The 21,685-nt window shown below is 45.5% G+C and overlaps 2 protein-coding genes across 3 annotated transcripts in view; both read right to left on the reverse strand.

Moving 5' to 3' along the window:
* The window catches only part of USP49 (ubiquitin specific peptidase 49), an 83,936-nt gene extending 74,071 nt beyond the window's left edge, over positions 1-9,865 (reverse strand). The window contains exon 1 of the mRNA XM_034991121.1: positions 9,601-9,865. The gene's annotated coding sequence lies outside the window, so the exon portion shown is untranslated. The remainder of the gene's footprint in view (positions 1-9,600) is intronic.
* Positions 9,866-10,027: 162 nt separating this feature from the next.
* On the reverse strand, positions 10,028-21,630 carry MED20 (mediator complex subunit 20). Of its 2 annotated transcripts, none has more exons than XM_034991118.1 (4): positions 21,499-21,630; positions 18,958-19,112; positions 13,786-14,039; positions 10,028-11,892 (listed from the first exon to the last, which is right to left on the reverse strand). In XM_034991118.1, the coding sequence occupies exons 1-4, from the start codon at positions 21,510-21,512 to the stop codon at positions 11,677-11,679; spliced, it is 639 nt and encodes a 212-aa protein (XP_034847009.1). In that variant the 5' UTR covers positions 21,513-21,630; the 3' UTR covers positions 10,028-11,676. The 2 variants fall into 2 exon arrangements, with proteins under 2 accessions (XP_034847009.1, XP_034847010.1); XM_034991119.1 differs by lacking the exon at positions 21,499-21,630 and adding an exon at positions 14,140-14,333 and having other exon boundaries at positions 18,958-19,029.
* Positions 21,631-21,685: the final 55 nt, after the last annotated feature.

Here is a 21,685-nt window from a genome sequence, read left to right on the forward strand (position 1 = left end):
TATCTTTATATATCTGAATGTACACTAATAAAATAACCTCAAATAAGATTCTCAAGATCAGTTTGCATTTTTTCCTTAAGTAAATTATAGCCATCCTTTGGCACTATCAAATAAAAAAGTAATAATCGTTCATATTCTTAGCTAAACGTAAAAGCTTCAGAATAAAAATCATCAAAATAGTAAGAATAATCTAAATTTTGTCCCAAATTTCTCATCTTCCTTTTAATTTCCAGAAGTGTCTTAAAAATCAAAAGCTTGTAGGAAATTAATATTAATATGGCCTTCTTTATTGACAGCTACAAAATAGGGGCAGTGGAGCAGTCCAAGGCATTGCATTATTGTATGGAGGCTTTTTCATGATAAAAATTTACTCATAAATTCATTACTTAACCTAAAAAAGAAGTCCCACTCTAAAATCCTCCACTATTCTACAAATCTCCCTTTCTTTATTCCATTTAGTTAATGGGTGAGTAACCTACTACAGTGTGAAATGTCCCACATAAAGCTAAAGGCAGCTTAGGAACTCAAAGCCCTCACAGTCCTGATTTAAATCTCTTCCCCAGCAAACTTCCCTAGTTGGTTATTTTCGTTCTTCTGAAACGATTTTTCAATATTCTCCAGCCACCAAAAAACAATTAGGCAGAAATCTGGTTGATTAATCAAAACAAAAAGATGTTCATCTTTCTCTATCTCAACAACAGTGGGCTCTCCATTGAAAATGAAAATGCTGTGGATAAAGCACTCTGCCCAGCGCTGTCAGGTACACCCTGCTACAACACCACACTATCACACTACACAGGCAGAGCCACACTGTAAATAAATAAAACCCATCTTCCCATTATCACAACACTAGCGAAATGCAGAGGTTTCCAACACCGAGCTGACGCTTCATCATTCACCGAAGAACAAAATCAAATCAAAATGGGTCTCATCTTTTCAAAGTGGCCATGAAAGTCGAATTAAAAGCAATGAAAGGTGGAAGCAGATTCGAGATGCCTTGAAGAGAAAAAGAGATTTCTGGAATTTCCTACTTTTGTGGACAAAAGGACCCACAGTTTCAACACACTTAACAGTTCTCTTCTCAACAAAGAATTCCTTTCCTGCACGCCCCCCCCCCAACCCCGCAACCTCCACTCTTACTTTTCAGTGTTTACTCCTATCTCTAGGTCTCTTTTCACTCACCATGGTTCCTCCTCTTCTGCACCAAAGGCTCCCTACACTTGATCCTTAACTATAGCGTCTGTGCCCTGACCCATGCAGACCTTCTGGAGCATCTCCCCACAACCTGCACATTTGATTCCCACTCCTGTACAGTCTAGTCCAGTTCTTCATCCAGCAGGACTTCTCCAGCTTCCCTTAACCCTGTTCTCTTCCCTTACACCCCATCTCATCCTTTAAATCCCAGGGCCCATCTCTTCCTTGCTTCTCTCACCATCCCTTTAGCCCTGTCTCTCCACCTCAGTTTTTACCTTGGATCTGGCTGAACCTCGTCAATTAACACAATTCCCCAGTTACCCTGTCCCAGACCGCCATCACTTCTTTACACCCTTACTCTTTTCTCCTTTCAGCTTGTCTGGTCCCAGAATTGTCCTATAAACGCCCCACCTCTCATGTGTTTCCCTTCACCCTTTCACTATGCTTATTCCTAACTCCACCTGGTACTCGCCCAGTATCTATTTCACCCTCCCTCACTTTCAAGAATTTACACCCATCGCCCACCCACTAACCCATACCTTTCTCAGAACCTCGCGATTCCCACCCCACCGCGGGTCCTAGTCCTTCAGCTCATCTCGCTCTGCACTAGTTCACACCCTTGTCACGTCTGGCTCTTAATCACCCTCTCTCCTCTACTCCCAACTATCACCCCAGCTCTGCCCCCCTTGCCTTCCACTTCCAACTCTTCCCCCGGCACCCTCACCCTGCTACCATCCCCTACAAAGCTCCCTTCCTCAAACCCCTGCTCTGACACCTAACCCCAGCCTTGGTCTTCCTAACCTCATTCCCTGCCGGCTTCCTTAACACCCACCCTGGGTTTTGCCTCCTTCCTACCTCCTTGGCTGGCTTTTTCTCACTCCTCCTCTCCCTGCCTTCTAACCCTGTCTCCCCTTAATCCTCCTCATCTCATTCTTAGACCCGTTCCCCCCAACAGCCCCTAAGCCTTCCTTCGCTTCTCCCCTCAAGGCTTTTTTTTTTTTTTTTTTACCCTCCAACCCAGTCGTCGCCCACCCCGCCAAAATAAAGCCCCGACGCGCCCCGACTGCCGGCTCTCGCCTCCGCCGGCCCCCGCCCCGGGCGCCCCCAGCCCGCCGGCGCCGCGGTCCCGCCCCCTGCCGCCGCTCCTCCCGCCCGCGAGGCGCGCGCCGCCTTTGTCGCCCCTCACCCGGTGTGTGAGGATTTGGCTTCTTTAAAGGGGAGGGCCAGTGTGCCGGAGACTCTGTCCCCGCCTCCGAGTCTTAGAATGGGCTCCCTGGCCGTCGCGTCCTCCCCGGTCCCCGTCCCCCCACCCCCTGGAGCTACCCCCTTGGCTGCCTCCCTGCCTCCTCCGCCCCCTCCCCGACCCCCCCCCTCTATTTACCGCCATCATCAGCACGCGCGAGCTGTCACCAGGGCGCGAGACAACCGAACACGGCCCCGCCCCCTGCCCGCCCATTGGCCCACCCGCCGGAGCCCCGCCCCCCGGGCCCCGCATTGCGCCAACGGCGCAGCGCTCGGCCCCGACCCGGGCACAGACTGCCTCTCCGAGGGTTCGCGCCGCGGGCGCAAAGTTTAGGGTTAGCCACAAACGTGCGGCCGATTTGAGCCTGGCGTAAGAGGCGGCGGCGTAGAGGGGCGTTGTGAATCGCGGGTCGAAGTTTGGTTGAAGCACAGGAGGGTAAATAAGGAGGTTTCCAGACAAAGAGACTCTTAAAGGTACAGAGTCTTAAGGCTGTCCCTCCCCCTTAAAGGGCCAGACTCTCCGAGCCCATCTCCGCCCCCTTCTCCCCAGCACTTCAGCCTGCGGGACAGTGAAGGAGTTCTATCTACACTAGTTCCCCGCACACTTTTGGAGCTCCTTTAACATCTCTCCCCACTGCCAAGGGGGAAAGCCTTTCTCACTATCCTATGTTTTTGTTTTGTTCTGTTAAAAGACTCAGTGATTGTTAAAAGAGTGTCGTTCGGAAAGAAGCAGTCTCCGAACCCTGGGGTTTCCTGAGGCTGCGTTTGCAAAAGTTACTATTGGCTACCAGACGGGTGAACACGTGTCTGACTTTTGCCACTGATGACCCAGGCGGGACCCAGCTGTTTTATGGAAATCCCTCCAAGGAAGCCAAAGCTTATGAAGTTCAGCAGATCGTAGGAGACCACAGGGAAACAACAGCGGCTATACCTCCTCCAGAGGCTGCATTGTTCTGACATAACTTGCGGGAGGTGACGTTACCCGCCCCCCCAAGTTCCAAATAAGAGACCAACACTGTTACATCACCCAACACATGGCTAAAGCAGGTAAAGGCTTACATGTAAACAGAAGGACAAAGAAAAGAAATAAACATATGGGTTAACAGCTACACTGGCTCAAGGCTACACATTTGTCAATATGAAATCGAGAAGCACAAAAGCTAAAGAACAACAAAATTAGAAGGGAGAAACAGCGAGTGCATGTGTAAGCATGAAACTACAATGCCTGCAGCCAAGCATATTGAAGTGTAAAAATATGTCTAAAGGTAATTAACCTGGACATTTTTAAGAGGTTTGATGATGGAAGGAAAGGACCCAGCGATTGATTGATTTGGTGAGGATTTGCCATGTGGTTCAAGAGCCCAAAGTAGGGTCTAAAATTTAGTATTCCCTTTGTTGTCTATCACCTTTAATTCTCTTTTTAAAAATCTTATCTTACATTTTAACTCCTTTATTATCAGTTTTCTCCCCTTACTCCCCAAGTCCCCTCCAAAATTATTGGAGATTCAAGATTGTATCTTTTTCCATGTTAATTCCTTAGCAAAGTGCCTGACGCATAATAGGTGCTTTTATTGAGTGACGGGTTTTGGAACCACTTAAGACTTCTGAAGGAAGGAGTGTTCTCAGAGCAGCAATCTACCGGGAAAAGACTCCCAGTGCTTTGAGCATGTATTGGATCAGTGGTTCTCAAAGTGTGGCCAGTGGAGCCCTGACACTCTTTCACAAGGTCCCTGAGATCAAGACTATTTTCATCATAATAAGACATTATTTGCTTCTGTCACAGTGATGACATTTGCACTGATGATACAAAAGTAACGATGGGTAAAGTTACTGCTGCCTTAGCACATATCAAGGCACTAGCACTCAACTGTGCTATCAGTCCATGTGCTCTTCACTGCCACCCGCTCACAGGAAAAAATAACACTCGTTTCACCTTAGATGTCATGATGAAATACTAAAAATTATGTTTAAAAAATAAATAAATAAATAAATAAAATAAAATAAAAAAATAAAAATAAATAAAAATAAAATAAAAATTATGTTTTATTTAAGTACCCATCTTTTCAATACTATTCTATGTGATTAAATGGATGTATGCATAAAGCGCTTCTATTCCTTACCTAAGTACCATCTTTTTCTTGAGAAAAAGCACTTGTGCAATTTCTCTGCATTTTGAGCTGAATTTGTAACTTTCTTCATGGAATACCATTTTTACTTGAGAGAAAGCTAACAGATAAACTACATTTTGTCAGCTTTGGGTGTCTGACATATTTTCTCAAAGATAAAGTGAGCCTGACAGCACTTGTTAGCAATAATCAAACTCAAGCTCTCAAGCAAAACTTCGAATTTCTGCAAACCTGTATCCGCCACTGTGAACTTAATAGCCTCCCAAGACTTTTCTGATGAGAATGGTGGTGATGTTAGCAAATACGATTTTTTAAATCTTGTATAACAAAATGTGTCAACACCTAAAAGATCTGCAATGTTTTCCAAACGACCAATGCATGATGCTACAAAATCAGGTATCAGTAAAAGATCCCTTCAAAGTACAAAATAAACCAATGAATATTATTATATAACACAGTACAAAAAGTTCAGATAGAATTTGAGAATCTGCATTGCAACTAACAGCAGAGTTGTGATGTAGTTTCAAAGAACATACACAATTATGTGAGAAGATTGTTAATATACTCCTCCCCTTTTCCAACTACACATCTGTGAGGTTGGATTCACATTCTTCAACCAAAATGACAAATTTTAATAGACTAAATGAAGAAGCAGATATGAGAATCCACTGTCTTCAATTATGCCAGACATTCAAGAGATTTGCAAAGATATAAAACAATGTCACTCTTGTAAGTTTTTTGCTTGGAAAAAAGTTATTTTTCATTAAAATATTTATGTTAACATGCGATGGATTTATTTTATCTTTGAATGAATACCTTCTATTTTCTTATAAGTTTTAATAAGGCAAATATCAATAGGTATAACCTACGTAAACAAAAGCTCTTTGGAACTTTTTTTTTTTTTTAAAGATTTATTTATTTATTTGAGAGAGCGAGAAAGTACATGAGAGGGGGGAGGGTTAGAGGGAGAAGCAGGCTCCTCGCCGAGCAGGGAGCCCGATGTGGGACTCGATCCAGGGACTCCAGGATCATGACCTGAGCCGAAGGCAGTCGCTCAACCAACTGAGCCACCCAGGCGCCCGCTCTTTGGAACTTTTAACAGCATCAAGGAGTCCTGAGACTAAAGAGTTTGAGAACTGTGTATTAGATGAAAGCAGAATAAGGCTATTTTAGATAATTCAAATATGAGAAGGCTATGTAGCATAGCTAGCAAAAAGGTTTTAGTGTAGTTCCAGAGTTAAGAGCTTCAGTGGTTCATCCACAAGGAATGGAAAATAGAATCAAACACTGAGCTTCCTTTAAAGACACAACTGGTAACGAGTGTGATCACAATACACATGGCACCACACAAACAGGGCAGAGACAGGCACAACTAAGGCCTGGGAGACGAGGGGAAACAGGGATGGGTATGTTCCACAAAGAAGATACAGTCAATTCTACCCCGACTTTTTTTTTTTCTTTTTTTAAAGCAGAGCCTCAGGTTGTAGAACAAGTAAAATCTTACCACTACAGATAAAATTTAAAAATAGAATTCCATCCTCCAGAGATGGGCCACAACTGTGCTCACTGATCTGGTTCAAAAAATATACCTATACTATCGTATACCTTCTTGGGACCCTCTCTCACTGCTCATTCTCTATTACAATAACATTCTTTGCACTGGGGGAGAATTTTAACTTGTCATCAAGCAGTATGACCCCATAACTTCCCCCCTTTTTTTCTTTAAAGATTCTATTTTTAAGTAATCTCTACTCTGGGGCTCGAATTCATTAACCCCAAGATCAAGAGTCGCATGCTCTTCCGACTGAGCCAGCCGGGTGCCCCCATAACATCCCAGCTTAAACATCCTAACCAAACACCAGTACCTGCAACACCATTAAAAAGAAGCAAGCGCAGAGAGGGCATCTCCTTGCCTATAAAGCTTTTGACATCTATTCTCCCTTGAGCCCCTCGACAAGCCTATGAAAAATGTAAAGTAGGCATCATTTATTCCCACTTTACTGATGAGACCCAGAAAGGCCAACTTGACTGAAGATACCTGGCAAGTTCAGGACAGTACTATGGCCAGCACCCAGCACCTGTCTCCTAAAGCAGTGCTCTCTCTTTTAGTAGTTGCCTTAGAATACCTGTCACCTCCACATCCTTAGGATATATAAATGCATTCCCTAAATCATTTTTTAAGATTTTATTTATTTATTTGTCAGAGAGAGAGACAGCACAAGCAGGGGAAGCAGCAGAGGGAGAGGGAGAAGCAGGCTCCCTGCCGAGCAAGGAGCCAGATGTAGGACTCCATCCCAGGACCCTGGAATCATGACCTGAGCCAAAGGCAGACACTAAACCGGCTGCCACCCAGGCATCCCTAAATTCTTTTTAAGCCTCCAAAGAAATTTTGGCAGAATTCGTATTAACCTTAAAAACAGGTCTATGCCATCTGATGGGGCAGGAATGTGATGGCAAATAAAACAGAGAATGCAAGAGAATTAGGAATCTTTGCCCTCATAGTTTCAAGAATTTTTTTTTAACTTGCTAATTTCATCACAGAGACGCAGAACTACTTCTTGGCCTCATCAATGACATCATTCTGAACAATGAAAATATACTCATTATGCCAAGTTCCATTACAACGGAATAATTACCAGATCCCATGGAGTGTGTAATAATGGGAGAGTAACTACTCCTGGGGCCCCCGAGAAAGCTATAAAAATTCTTCTTATATATTTACTCTTACCCATTTATAAAAGGTTGCATGCATGTTTGTGTAAAGACAGAAGAAGGGGGAACCAATAGGAAAGGTAAGAGCAGGAAAACAGTCCCGCTTGCCAGAAACTGACCAAAAGGCCTGAAGAACTATGAAATGAAGGAGAAAAATCCCTGGATGAGACCTTAGAGAAGGGGTCCGAGCGGCAGGGGAAGGTTTTGCATACGATAAGCCAGCAAGATGTATTTCACATCTGCTTCACCTTTGCCTTCCTGTTTCCCTTCAGGATCTGTTCTTTTAGAGACCCTTTTTTAGATCACAGATCTTTGAGATACTCTAATGAACCCTGTAAATCCTATTCCCCCAAAACTGCACACATATACACACAAAGCTTTCAAGGCATCTTCGTCCTCTCGGGGCTCCCCTCGGGGGTTAGGCTGCCTTAAGTAAGAATCACTACTTTAGAGTCACCATCCACTCACATTCCAGCACCAACTAAGAAGAAACTCCCTCATTAAGCACAATACAGTCTCCATGATCCGGGAAGGAAAGGACAGGTATGTTCTGTCTTGTTTTGTGTTTGTCTCAGTTATTGAGAAAAGCGATGAAATACACAGGGAAGGGATTTCCCTAGATGAGGCCAAGTGAAGGCTGCATGACCTCTGGGAGGGATGATGTAAAGATCTGAGTCCCGAACCATGGTCAAATGAGGTGACCTAAAGGGTCCCTTGTAACCCAAGAGACTGATTTTGGTATGCTCTACACAATGGCAGAAACTCATCTTGGGGGAGAGCCCCAAGTCCAAGAAGAGACTACTCAAAGTCCAAAGACACCAACCCCCAGGAGAGGACCAAACTTGTAATACAACTGGTTTCAGCCATGCCACGTGGCACTTGTGACTGGGGCCTGCAGCCCAAGGGGCCCGGACAGTGGCAGATACAGAGAGGGAGGCTGTGGCGAGGGAAAGACAATACTGGGAATTATAGGTATGCACGTGGAGACAGTGGGGCAACCCATCATTCCTGCTTGGCTCCAGATCTACTGTGTTCACATCCTCAAAATGTTCAGCCTATCGCCCTTCCTATGTTCTCAGAGTCTCAACTCTTGACACCTGGAGGGCATATGTAGGTGGGAATTTCTAACTACTCTCCTTTATCATCCAGGATTTGGAAAGAAAAATTTCACTGAAGCCTCATGACTGAATACTGGACACACTGGGTTGGGGATGACCTGGTGGTGGAGAGGAGTGGTCAGTCTCTAAGTATTCCTTCAGAGGAGCAGGGACACCAACAGAGGGCCGGGGAAATGTGACTGACCACCTGGTACTCAAGATCTGAGGCAAGCAAGCAGGAGGCAGCCTAGGAACAGGAGTACAGAGAATCACAAGAGCACAGGAGACAGGAGGAAAGCACAGCCAGAGGAGGAACCACAAATGGTTACAAGTGATGGGCTAGACACAGGTGGAATACAGGGTTCCCCAAATCCCAGCATTTGCCTTCTGCCGTCCCAGATTTTGCCATCTGCAGGTATCCTTTGTGCAAGAACTTAATAGTTCTTGTAAATGGACTCTTCCTTAAAAACTTACCCTCATCCTAAGGAATAAAGTGCTAGTTCTGCTTTTTTCTAATATACATTAGAATAAGACGTAAGTATTAATATAAGTGTTTTCCACACTCCACCTAAAATCACCTGGCACCGCACAGAGGCCCAGGTGCCACACTTAGACACATGCTGGTAGCCAGGTGTCCTGAGCCTGAAATTTGGTCTCAACTGCGGCCTCCTCTCTCAGCATGACCTCTGTGGGAACCCCCATCTCCCCCATCTCCCAGTAAAGGAAGACTAGATGAGTCCTACAGTTGCCCTGCAGAGCTCTGACAGTCGACACTGGCAGATTTCTATGTGGCTCTGACAAAGGTGCCCACCAAGATGACATGTTAGCAGGGTCTCAGAATTTCCCAGTTTCTGCTCTTTTGGGGGTGACTACAGATGGGAAGAGGGGGAAAGCATAGGAAGGCAAGTCTAGTGTAGAAGGAAAAACATCAGATTTAAACCCAAACATATGGCATCTCCATTAACCAGCCGTGTTTAAGTTTTCATTTATAAAATGAGGATCACCACGCCCTTTTTTCCTTAAATTTATACCAATGCTCCTAAGCTTTCATTCAACCTGAACTTTCAAAAATGATACAATGACAATCCTAAACAACTCTGTGAAGTCCCATTCTGACTTGCACACAAAAGCTAGATGACATCTGGACCCTTCTCACTAGTTACCAGCTCAGTTTGGGCAACTTCGCTAGCAGAGCCATATTTGTTAAATGAAGAAATGTATTGCGTTACCTGCCTTTTTTAGAGATAAATTTTCTTTAATTGACGCAAAGGACAAAGGTGGACAGAAGTACCCCAAGCGGCAGTTCATAAAGACTGATCTGGTGCCCACTGGACTTAACGTTGGTTAAATGTGTGCTTGAAATAAGGGAAAAAAACAAAAGTGAAGAATGCTGAAAATGTATGAGCCAAGATTGTGTCTGAAAGGCAAACGATAGTTAGGGAGTTTATACTCTTCTTTAGTTTTTAGAGCACAGAATCCCTCCCTAAAATGCATACATCTAGAATCATATTTACCACACTCAATCTCTATATATTTTCAAAAATACATTATATTCAAAATGCTGTCTCGTCTCACAAAAGATTTGAGGGGGCCTACAGAAAAATACAAACAGATAAAGCTGAACAAGAGCAAATATAAATCAGAAGGCCAAAAACATAAAATCTATGCATTTTATTGTCTGTAAATGACATCTAAAACACACCTCAATTTAAACAAGCAAAAACAGAACAAAGAACCAAACAAAAAGCCAGGGGCAAAGGAGAACAAAAAGTGCAGCTGGCAGGTCCTGCAGTTACAGAGTTAATCTGAGCTTCCTGCCAGCCAAAGCTACAAGGGAAACATGATCGCCTCCTGATTCCTGTTGCAGAGGCATTAGATCTGAAACTAATTTCTCTGAGGTACCTTCAGTGAGGGACGGTATCCTTGAGGACAGGTCTGTAGTAAAGTATATTAACGTGTTTCCTCAGACCATCCCTGCCTGTATATATCAATGTTAGCCCGACTGAACATTTCTGCAGCCAGAGTCAGGTGAGCAGGCGACATAAGTCCAATGAGCAGCTTAGAGGCTCAAATGAGATGAGGACCAAGAGCTCAGGAAGCTGTGAACCCTTAGGCAAGGGGTGCGGAACTGACTGCCCAGTGTGACTAAGCCAGCAAAACTCACAAGTGGCTCTAGCTCTAGCACCTGCCCTATCCTAGTGCAATTCACAAATAGCTTCACAGGGGGTGCTCTGCAAAATAACAACAAAGAGCCCTCCTGGGCACATCCATTGAGTTCCATGTAGCAGAGGCCCCTCACTGGGCCCCCATATTCTCCTTTATCTTTTAGTCACAGAAGCCCCTGAGTTTTAACTGGACCCATGGCCACCCAAGCAAGAGACTATGTCCCAGCGTCCCTTTCAGCAAAGTGTGACCACACTGATTTGAGTGACTCCAGGTCATATCCTTTAAAAAGAAACTGCTTTGCTCTCTCTTTCCCCGGTGTATTGTAGGCATGGAGCTGATGAGTCTGCTTTGACCTTGTGGTCAAGGTCAACACCCCAGGGTTGGCTAAACAAGACAGAAGGAAACCGAGGTCCTGGTGACCTTGTACAGTTAAATCTACCCCAGACCATCTGATAATATCTGTACTATTAGAAGAGAGAAGAATAAACTTCTACCAGGAGCCACTGTACTTAAGGTTCTCTTTGTTACAGCAGCTTAGCCTCTGGCTTAACCTCATTCACAACAGAATGGAAAGATGCCAGAGGGAGACTCCAAAGGATTTCGGCAACATCCTAGAAAAGTCAACTCACAGTTCACTTCAGCAAACAGGTCAGGAAATGATAGCCATCACACCAAGTTATGCCTCCTACTCCTTCTCCAGGAGAAGCCCACCTGCATCCCTGGAGTAGAGGAAGAGGCCTTTATTACAGCCCAGCCCAGCCCAGTCCATCCACCGTGGACCTAAGCCAAATCCTCAGTAGTTGGAGATACAGATTGCTTTCCCACCAACACTAGGCAGGCCTGTCCTACCTTTTCCCCTAAAGCAGGAAAGCTCCACACTTCTCCACTCTTCATAATTACCATTCTTGAGAACAGGCCAAGTCCAGTAAGGCGTAGGGTGAAGCAGCTGCTGGGGGGCTGTGTGTGAGGGTCAGGGGAGGGAAGTCCAGATCCCCAGAACAAAAGTCACAGCTGGGAAGATGGAGAGAAGCCTCCATGTCTGCCCTGGGTTTCTGGGGTCCAGGGGCCTCAGGGTGCAGCCCCTGCTCCTCCTGCGCAGTCCCCCTGGTGACAGAGCTCAGCCAGGCAGTTGCCAGTCACTAACGAATCCCAGCCACCGGCACCTGCTGCTGCTTGCGGATCTTATTGAAGAGTTCCATGTATTGGATCATGGTATCTGCTGGGCCATAGATGGCATCGTGTCTGTTCCCAAACGCTGCAGGAGCCCCTGGTGTGTGGCTGCCTAGAAAACTCTGTAGGAACTCGAGCAGCAGGCTCCAGCAGTCGCTAGCTACCACACAGGGGCCATACTCCACCTGGGGACCAAAAGAACAGAGAACAAGGGTGAGTGAGGGCAAGGACAAGGTCTTCTGCTTCTCTTGCACCTCTTGCCCCCTGCTCCCATCTTCTCCAACCACAAGCCAAAGACACACACCTTCTAACACAATGTTGCTCCACAGAAAAATACTCAAGCCAAACACTAGGGATTCCACATACCCAGCATCATTCCCTTTAGGCATCTCTCACATTCTCATCTTGGGACTTATCAACCTACAGCCCCAACCCACAAGACCCAGAAACAGACACAGGCCCCCTTTGATGATCTCAGAATGGTACAGTCCCTGCTATGCTACATGAAGATCCAAGGAGAGCTCAGAAGAATTCTGAGAGAAAATGAACAACAGAAGGTAAGAGTGTATATGTATCTATGTGTGTGTGTGTGTGTGTGTGTCCATAGGGGGCAAATAGACACATATGCTCTTAAGTCTCTTTAAGACCAAACATTACCCCCACAAAAGACCCCAACTGACCCTAAGAAGTAATTTCCCAACCAATGTGCCAGGGGTCAAAGGAGCTACATCTTAAGACTTTCTCATTCCTTTCTCCTGGCTTTTCACTGGAAAGATGGCAGGAAAAATAATTAGTAAGCATAAGGAGAAACACGTTAAGAAAGAGCTGCGATATATGTGTACTACAAAAATGGAAACATTTAGGATAAGCAGACAGTGGGTTCCCACTGGGTCTCAGCAAATGCAAGGTGTATCACAAGCCAAAAGGGGTCAGGAAATCTTGGCCCCAAAGGTCCCAGCAGTTTCAGAGAAGTAATTTACCGCTAAGGCCCTTTTCTCTACCTGGAATGCTTAGTGGGGTTTATCTCTCCCCACATCTCTACATTTTTTTTTTTTTAAAGATTTTATTTATTTATTTGATAGAGAGAGAGATAGCAAGAGAGGAAACACAAACAGGGAGAGTGGGAGAGGGAGAAGCAGGCCTCCCACGGAGCAGGGAGCCTGATGCGGGGCTCGATCCCAGGACCCTGGGATCATGACCTGAGCCGAAGGCAGACGCTTAACAACTGAGCCACCCAGGCGCCCCACATCTCTACATTTTAAGTCCCTCTTTACATGCTACTCCAGAAGAAAGCATCCCCATCCTCAAAGTCACCAGTGCTCTCACTGGCCTGAATCCCCAGAGCAATGTGCCTCGGAACGTCTTACGGACTGACTTCAAAAACAGTTTGTGTGTTTCAGCTTCGCTCGCTTACTAAATCCTACATGTTCAAAAGGCAGGCCCTGTAGGTCACCTATTTTTTTTTTTTAAATCTCACATAGTGCTGGGCACATGGTAGATTGAGGAATTTCACTGGTCCCAAAGCCAGCTACTGCCACACTCCCTCTTTGTGGTTTCCAATATATACCTCAGAGATGAAGTCACCACACACACCTCTTTCCACCACGAAAGAAGTCGACAGCATGTCAAAAGGAAAGGCTCATCTTGCTACACAATCTCTGAGACCTATCTTAAGGTGTACTAGGGAAAGGGATGTAGACACACTATTTAGGGCCCACCTCCCAAAAGTTACCTGCACAAAAAGTTGCCCTGGTTTGCTCCAGTCCTTGTGATGGGTGACCAGTCCCTCCACATCACAATTACCTTCCTCCCTTGACTATCCCTTCCCTTCTCCAGCAAGTCAGCCTTCTTAAGCTTTCTACCTGTTGTGACCCCAGCTTCCCATTCCCACCCTGGGCCAGAACCTGAATGATTAAAGAAAGGGTAAAAGATGCAGGGACAAGGGAGCACACATGCCCTGGAGACAGGGATGAGGAAGGCATAAACACCTGTTTGCATTCAGAGGGGTGAGAAAATCTGCAGAGCCTCTGCTGAGCAGCCCTTCAGCACATACTGCTCCTGTTTCCCCAAGGTCTTACCTCTACAGAGATGCCTCGGGCACTGGGCCCCATGGTGACTGTGCCCACCTTCACTAGGAAGTCACAGTACTGGTAACGGGTACCCCGGGTCTCAATCTTGCTGGCCTTGGCACTCTGGAAAAAGCCCTTGAGCTTCACCATGAGCACATCGAAGTTGGTGTCGGCAATAAGCCAAGGGCCGTTCTCAAAGAGAGCGAAGCAGCTCAGAGGGTACTCTGAGTTGTGCATCACATACATCAGCTTCCCAGCCTGACCTGCAGAGACAGAGATTCTATCAGCATCAACATCTTCCTCCGCAAACCCTGGAATAGAGTCAAATGAGCGGAACATGGCCAGATGGCAATCTGCCATTACCTCAGCCATCTTGGAGGGCGATGTGGGGGGAATCCCCTCACCAACAGTCTTTTCCAAAGAGGAAGGGAGAAGAACGGCAGGCAAGGCAGCATGTAGTAAAACCCTGCTCTACAGAAAACATGAGGAGCACAAGGGAACTTCAATAGCACTGGTAACAGTTTAGTTCTTAAGTTGAGTGATGGGCTCATAGACGGCTGTTGATGACAAATTAGGAAGATCTTTAGAAAAAAAGATTGTATTTATTTATTAGAGAGAGAGAGAGCGCGCACGTGCACATGAGCAGGGGGGAACAGTAGAGGGAGAAGCAGACTCCTCGCTGAGCAGGGAGCCAGATGTGGAACTCAATCCCAGCACCCTGGGATCATGACCTGAGCCAAAGGCAGACGCTTAACCAACTGAGCCACCCAAGCACCCGAACCCTTGGAGTACTTTAATGTATCAGCTGACTTGGGAAGCAATCAGCACATTCACAGAAAGGACTCAAGATCTGGAATCAGAAGGTCTAGTTTCAAGCCCCAGTCTACCCCTTCCGGTCTCTGAGAAATGAGTTTTCTTGTTGATTACTACTAGAGGTTTTTTTTTAAAGATTTTATTTATTTATTTGAGAAAGAGAGAAACAGAGAGAGAGGGAACACAAGCAGGGGGAGTGGGAAAGGGAGAAGCAGGCTCCCCGCCAAGCAGGGAGCCCAATGTAGGGCTCGATCCCAGGACCTCGGGATCATGACCTTAGCCAAAGGCAGACGTTTAACTGAGTCACCCAGGCGCCCCACTACTAGAGATTTTCTGCAAGAAGAAAGGAAAGCTACATATATTTGGTCAACTGAAAATGGAAAGCAAGATCGCCCTCTCATAGACCGCAAGAATTAAGGGATAGACTACCACAATCCCAAGTATTTATTAAGACTTAACTAGAGGGACGCCTGGGTGGCTCAGTCGTTAAAGTGCTTACGTGGGATAGACCAGAAATCTTCTTGGAAGGAAAAAAGACCAGAGCAGAAAGAGATCAAAGTGTGCAAGAGTCAGCAGGAAAAACTTTCATGGAGAAAGCAGGACCTGAACTATGATATGAAGAGAGGGTAGGGTTCAGCCACACAGAGAAGGAAAGATATTCTAGGCAAGAATGAGAGTTTAACAGGGGCGCCTGGTGGCTCAGTCGTGAAGCGTCTGCCTTCGGCTCAGGTCATGATCCCACGGTCCTGGGATCAAGCCCCGCGTCGGGCTCCCTGCTCCGTGGGAAGCCTGCTTCTCCCTCTCCCACTCCCCCTGCTTGTGTTCCCTCTCTTACTATGTGTCTCTCTCTGTCAAATAAATAAAATCTTAAAAAAAAAAAAAAAATGAGAGTTTAACAGTGGAAAAGAGGAGATAGGGCGGAGACCTCTACACAGGCCTCCACTCTGCTGCCACTTTCAGAACTCAACAGGCTCTGCACCAACCTCTCCTCACATCCCTCCTGACCGCTTGCTGCCAATGGGTACCTTTCACCTCCTGCTAAACCCAGCACAAAATATTTCAACCTTCCAAAAAAAAAAAAAAAGACATCCAAAGCTGATCTGTCATTCTGTTCTTGTGCAAACTCACTGTAATTATTTAATTCATACCATACGAGTCTGTAGGTGTTCTTACTTTCTTGAAAATACTTTGAAAGTCAACTAAGGTTTTTTTTAATGAAGAAGGCACTGCCAGTTGTTTACAGACAATAGTATTTTTAAAATCAAAATAAAGTATCTTTGGGCACACCTGGGTGGCTCAGTTGGCTAAGCGTCTGCTTTGGCTCAGGTCATGATCTCGGGGTCCTGGGACTGAGCCCCGCATCGAGCTCCCTGCTCAGCAGGGAGTCTGCTTCTCCCTCTTTCTCTCCCCCAGCTTGTGCTATCTCTCACAAATAAATAAATAAAATCTTTAAAAAAAAAAACAAGTATCTCTGTATTGGCACAAACTTGTGAAGCAAGCAGAACCAGCGTTACTGTCCCCGCTTTTACAGACAAGGAAAGTGAAGCCTATAGGGTTCAGGACGGGCAGCAGCAGCACCACCACCTGGGCACTTGGTGGAAATGCGGATTCTCTGCCCCAGCCCACACTTCCTGAGTGGAAAAGTCTGGGAGGGGCCCAGCAATCTGTGTTAATGAGCTCTCGGGGTGATGTTAATGCTGGTCCATGTGAGAACTTGTGATCTAAAGGCACAGAGCCAGTAAGGAGCAGAACTGGAACTCCAATCCGGGCCTTCTGACCTCAAGTTTATTGCTCCTTCCATTCCAACCCCTGTCCGCTGCCAATGTGTCCTCTCCCCAACTAGACTGTAGCTCCTTAAAAAGTAAAGGTCAGATCAGGAAAACAGAGCCTACAACAGGTAGTTTCTTAGATACGGTACGCCATCTTATACCTGTGCACAAATGTTTTGTTTTCCAAACGCTTTCGTAACTGTTTTCTCTTTTGATTCCTACTGAAGGCACAAGTAATGGTAACCCTGTGATTTTACTGATGGTGAAACTCGGTAGAGCTCTTACTTATTAAATACTTACTACACAACCACCTCAGTTCTAAGTGCTTTGCACATAATAACTTATTTAATGAGCAAAACACTAGGGGATCAGTACTATGATATTTTCATTTTGCAAATGACAAACTGTCCTAGGAAGGTATAGAAACAGACCCCGTAGCAAATAGTTTCATTAGAAGGGATTTAATACAGGGAACGAAATACCAGGGTTGGAAAAACCGAAAAACCAAACAAATGGTGAGGCCGCTCAAATATTAGCAGTACAGGGAGCTACTACCACCCCAAAGGCTGGAAGGAAAAAGAGAGGATGTGCTGTCATTAGAGCGAGGCACGAGAGGCACCCAGCAGGAGCTAAAACCAAGGAAGAGACCACAGTCACAGCCGGAGACACCACCCAAAGCAGGAGAGGAGGAGATCCTGTGCTCTCCCTTGCTTCGGGCCTCTAAAATTCCCCACTGCCCCTCACTGGCCAAAGATGACTAAAAGGGCACCTGGCAAATGTTGTCTGCAGGGGAGGTATGGGGAATGGATCTATGGGGAAATAGGCAAATGACTGGCATAGGAACGGTCATAGGTTGTGGGACTTCACTAAGTGGCAGTTAGTATGTGACCAGGACTTAGTTCTCTGGTTCCATGATCTAGCCTCTTCATCACTGTGCTTTAGAACTGTCCTAGGTCAAATTACTACAGAGGCAAGACTAAGAGAACCCAGGTTCTCTAACTCATATTCAAAGGTTCTCTAAACATGGGAAACAACAGATGTTGGTGAGGATGTGGAGAAAGGGGAACCCTCTCACACTGTTGGTGGGAATGCAAACTGGTGCAACCCCTCTGGAAAACAGTATGGAGGTTTCTCAAGAATTTTAGAAAAGAAACTACCCTACGACCCAGCAATTGCACTACTAGGTATTTATCGAAAGGATACAAAAATACAGATTCGAAGGGGTACATGCATCCTGATGTTTACAGCAGCATTATCAACAATAGCCAAATTATGGAAAGAGCCCAAATGTCCACTGGCTGATGCATGGACAAAGAAAATGTGGGAGAAATATATATATGTGTATCTATTATCTATATATCTAATGTGTCTATATATATACAACTTATACATGTAATACATCTCTATATACTATATAAATATATAATGGAATATTACTCTGCCATCAAAAAGAAAAATTTTGCTATTTGCAAAGACGTGGATAGAACTAGAGTGTATTATGCTAAGTGAAGTAAGTCAGAGAAAGACAAATACCATGATGTCACTCAGATGTAGAATTTAAGAAACAAAACAGTTGAACATATGGGAGGGGGGGAAAAAGAGAGAGAGGGAAGCAAACCATAAAAGACCCTGAACAACAGAGAACAAACAGGGTTGATAAAGGGAGGTGGGTGGGGGGCTAAATGGGTGGTGAGCACCCAGTGTTATATGTAAACGACGAATCACTGAATTCTACTCCTGAGACCAATATTACACTATATGTTAACTAACTAGAATTTAAATAAAAATTTGAAGAAAAAAAAAGATTCTTTTTGCCTCCCTACCACCATCATCCACAGCCCATCTCAATATATTTGAAACAAAAGTTGATTCAATGGTCAAGGTCATACAATGAGGTATCCAAGGCTACTGGCTAGGTGTAGGAATCTGAAAGCCCTTCTGCACAAAGTTCTAAAAACTCTAAAGCTGTGAAAGAATCATAGACTTCTGGGCCTAAAAGGAGTCTCTCTCAAACTTAAGAGTGCATAAAGATCATCAAGGGAGCTGGCGGAAGTATAATTACGGGGCTTGTAGCACCAGTTAGGCGGTAAGGAGAGCTGAGACTTTGCACCTTTATTTTTTTAAGATTTTATTTATTTATTTGAGAGAGAGAGAATAGAGAGTGAGAACGGGAGAAGGGGCAAAGGGAAAGGGAGAAAGAATCCTAAGCAGATGCTGTGCTGAGCATGGAGCCCGACGCGGGACTTGATCCCAGGACCCCGAGATCATGACCTGAGCCAAAAACAAGAGTCGGATGCTTAATCAACTGAGGCACACAGGCGCCCCAGGACTCTGCACCTTTAACAAGTAACCCAGATGCTTAGATGCAGTTAGCCAGTGACCAATCTCCCGAGAAACACAGCTTTAAAGTGCAAAGTGCAGAAAGACTAAGGCATCGGCCCAGTCTAAGAGATGAAGGACTGAGATTTAATGAATTCAGAAACATCTGCCACATGTTCAAGAATACCACCCTTAGCAAAAGAGCATAAAGATTTCAATGAACATGAATGTCAATCAACTCCAAGTGAGGTTCCAGCCATCCTGCACCCATCTCACTGACCTTGGCTGCCAAGAGTGGAGGCAGCTGTGTGGTAGGTCTCACAATCCACGCAAAATGTTCCTTGCTTCTCTGCCCCAAGCATCTCCAACTTCCGGGTGAGGAGCTCCACCGTCTGCTGGACACTCTTGCCCTCAGCCACAGGCATCTGGGACACACTGGAAGGGAGAGGACCAAATCATCAGTATCCAGAGACACACGTACACTCACTGAGCCACTCATTTACCCACAGAATCACAGCTCTCCAGGGCCAGGAGTTACCTTAGAGACCACCTACCCTGACCCTCTCTCTCATTTTAAAGACGAGGAAATAGAGGCTCACAGTTCCTGAGAGCTCCACTAAGAACTAGAACACAGATCTCAGGACACTCACATCAGTGTAGTGAACTTCCTATCTATCACACCAGTGTTTCCCAAGCGGGACATGTGTGCCAATGTTCAAGAGAAGGTTTTAAGTGGTACAGAGGCTGAGCAATTCATAACATTGAGTCATATGAGAAAGGGATGTCCTTTGTGATTCCTTCAGTTCTGACTCTATCGGGAAAATCTCAATTTGGGGTTAGTATGTTTTTACCATTTCTCGAACACTTTGAATGTGTGCTGTCCAGTACAGCAGCCACAAGCCACACGTGGCTATTTACACTTAAACTAATAAAACAAGTTAAATTAAAAACTCAACTCCTCAGCTGCACCACCCACATTTCAAAGACTCAACAGCCACATGTGACTGAAGGCTAGTGTATTAGACAATGGTGTTATAGAACATTTTGTCAATGCGAAAAATTGTATTCAACAGCCCTAGGATCAAAAAGAAAGCAAGTCTCAAGTTTATAATTTTTAGGAACTAGAGGCAACAGTATGTACAAGAATAAAACAAAACAATGAAATAAAAGATTTCCTTCTATGGTAAGTGAAACTGGCTTCCCCTTCAGAGTAGCAGATCACAATCATTAGGCATCAACCATGTGCCAGGCAGTGTCCAAAGGCCTTTAGACAAATGAACTCTTTGAACCCTCACAACAGCCCTATAAGATGAGCTATTATTTATCTCCTTGCTACAAATGAAGAAACTTAAGTACAGAGGGGTTGAGTGACTCGCATCAGGTCACAGAGCTTGGTGTGGTATAAGTCAAGATTCGAAGCCAGTTAGGCTGGCTCCATGTCTGTGTTCTTATCCACTATACTAGATTTCTTCCCTAGAGACGTAGCTGCCTGTTAAAATGTTTTTAGGGAAAATAAATAGATTCAAGAGAAAACATTAATAACTACTACAGATGGTACCTAGCTATATAAAAACCATATGTTACTGAATTTTGGAAGACACTGCATTACCTCAAGATCAACTACATGAAGGTATAAAAATGGGAGTCCTGCTGTTGCTAAAAATTGTCACTACTCTTTGTCAGAAAACACACTCATGAGCGATGAGATGATGTGCCTTATTGAGAAAAATAAGAGAATCCCTAAATTGATGTTACAGGGGTCAGAAGCCCCAGGAGTGTGAAAAACTTGACAAGGGACCCAAACAGACTGACAGCCCATTCCCTCTCTCTGTCTTCTACTGAAAGAACAGAGGCTTCCAGGGTTCCAAGGCTCTATGCTACAAACTTTTCATTCCATCCCTCACACATCCCCCTTACACTAGAAGACTTAGAAAAGGCTCATGATATCCACAGTAGAAAACAAAGGTGCAGTAACAGACATGCCTACACGAACCTGAGCTACCAGAAAGAGTAGTTCCCCCAGGCTCCAGCCACTGACTTCAGGATATCCTAGCCTCCAGCCCTCTCTGACTGGAAACATGCTAATATTTACCAATATTCAAAAGAAAGCAAAAAAAAAAAAATCTGAAATCTAGCATTTTGGAACTCATGCCCCCAAGAGCATTAGGCCATACCTTTCTCTGCCACCCTACTTATATCATGTTAGAGATTAAAAGTCCATAGAAACTAGACCAACAATTAAACATAGTAGGAAACGGATCCTGAAGAGGTGACGTGCCTGAACCCCAATCTAACTCCCAACATTTTCTCTTTTTCCCCCCCTCTAGACTGAAGAACTTAAAACGGCCACACCAGAACCAGACACGGGCTGGTCTAACTGCATTAGGTGGCTGTAGGGAGGGGCAGGAGAAAAACCTAAAAAAAGATGGTTTCCTCGTTGCCTATCCTGCACCCCCTCTAGCCCCGCCTGCAGATTGGGTCCTACTCCGGGCATCCTACTTCCAACCCTTACGTTCCACACCCCGGGCAGCCCGATGGCCTCCTGGGAAGAAAAAGGAAGGAGGTACATAACCACCGATGGGCTCCTGGGACAAAACCTTTCACCTGCCGCCTTCCAGGACTGGGAGCATCTTCGAGCAAACAAGCCCAGAGAATCCGCAGCCCTCACAGTATCTCCCTCACCCACACACTCCGAAGACATCTTGCTCAGCTCGTGGGGGACCGCGTACCCTGGTCCCGAGCCTCCTCCCGGGTATACTCCAGGCTCCGAGGGCCCTTCCCGACCCCAAGCGCCGCCCCACAAAGTCCCTTGCTGTCCTACCAAGTCACTCCCATGGTATCGGGCCAGGAGGGTGGCAGGAACAAACAGTTGAACCACAGTATTCTCCGGCCGCCCACACTAAGTGAATCCCCTCCTAACGCAAGCTTCTGCCGAGGGAGGTGCTGCGGAAATGACGTAAAAACAGAGCGTCCAGTCGACGCGCCCACGAGGAACAGGGGCGGGTCTA

Source organism: Mirounga leonina, unplaced genomic scaffold, assembly GCF_011800145.1.
Source record: "Mirounga leonina isolate KUSES-001 unplaced genomic scaffold, KU_Mleo_1.0 Mir_53, whole genome shotgun sequence".
Lineage (NCBI taxonomy): Eukaryota > Metazoa > Chordata > Mammalia > Carnivora > Phocidae > Mirounga > Mirounga leonina.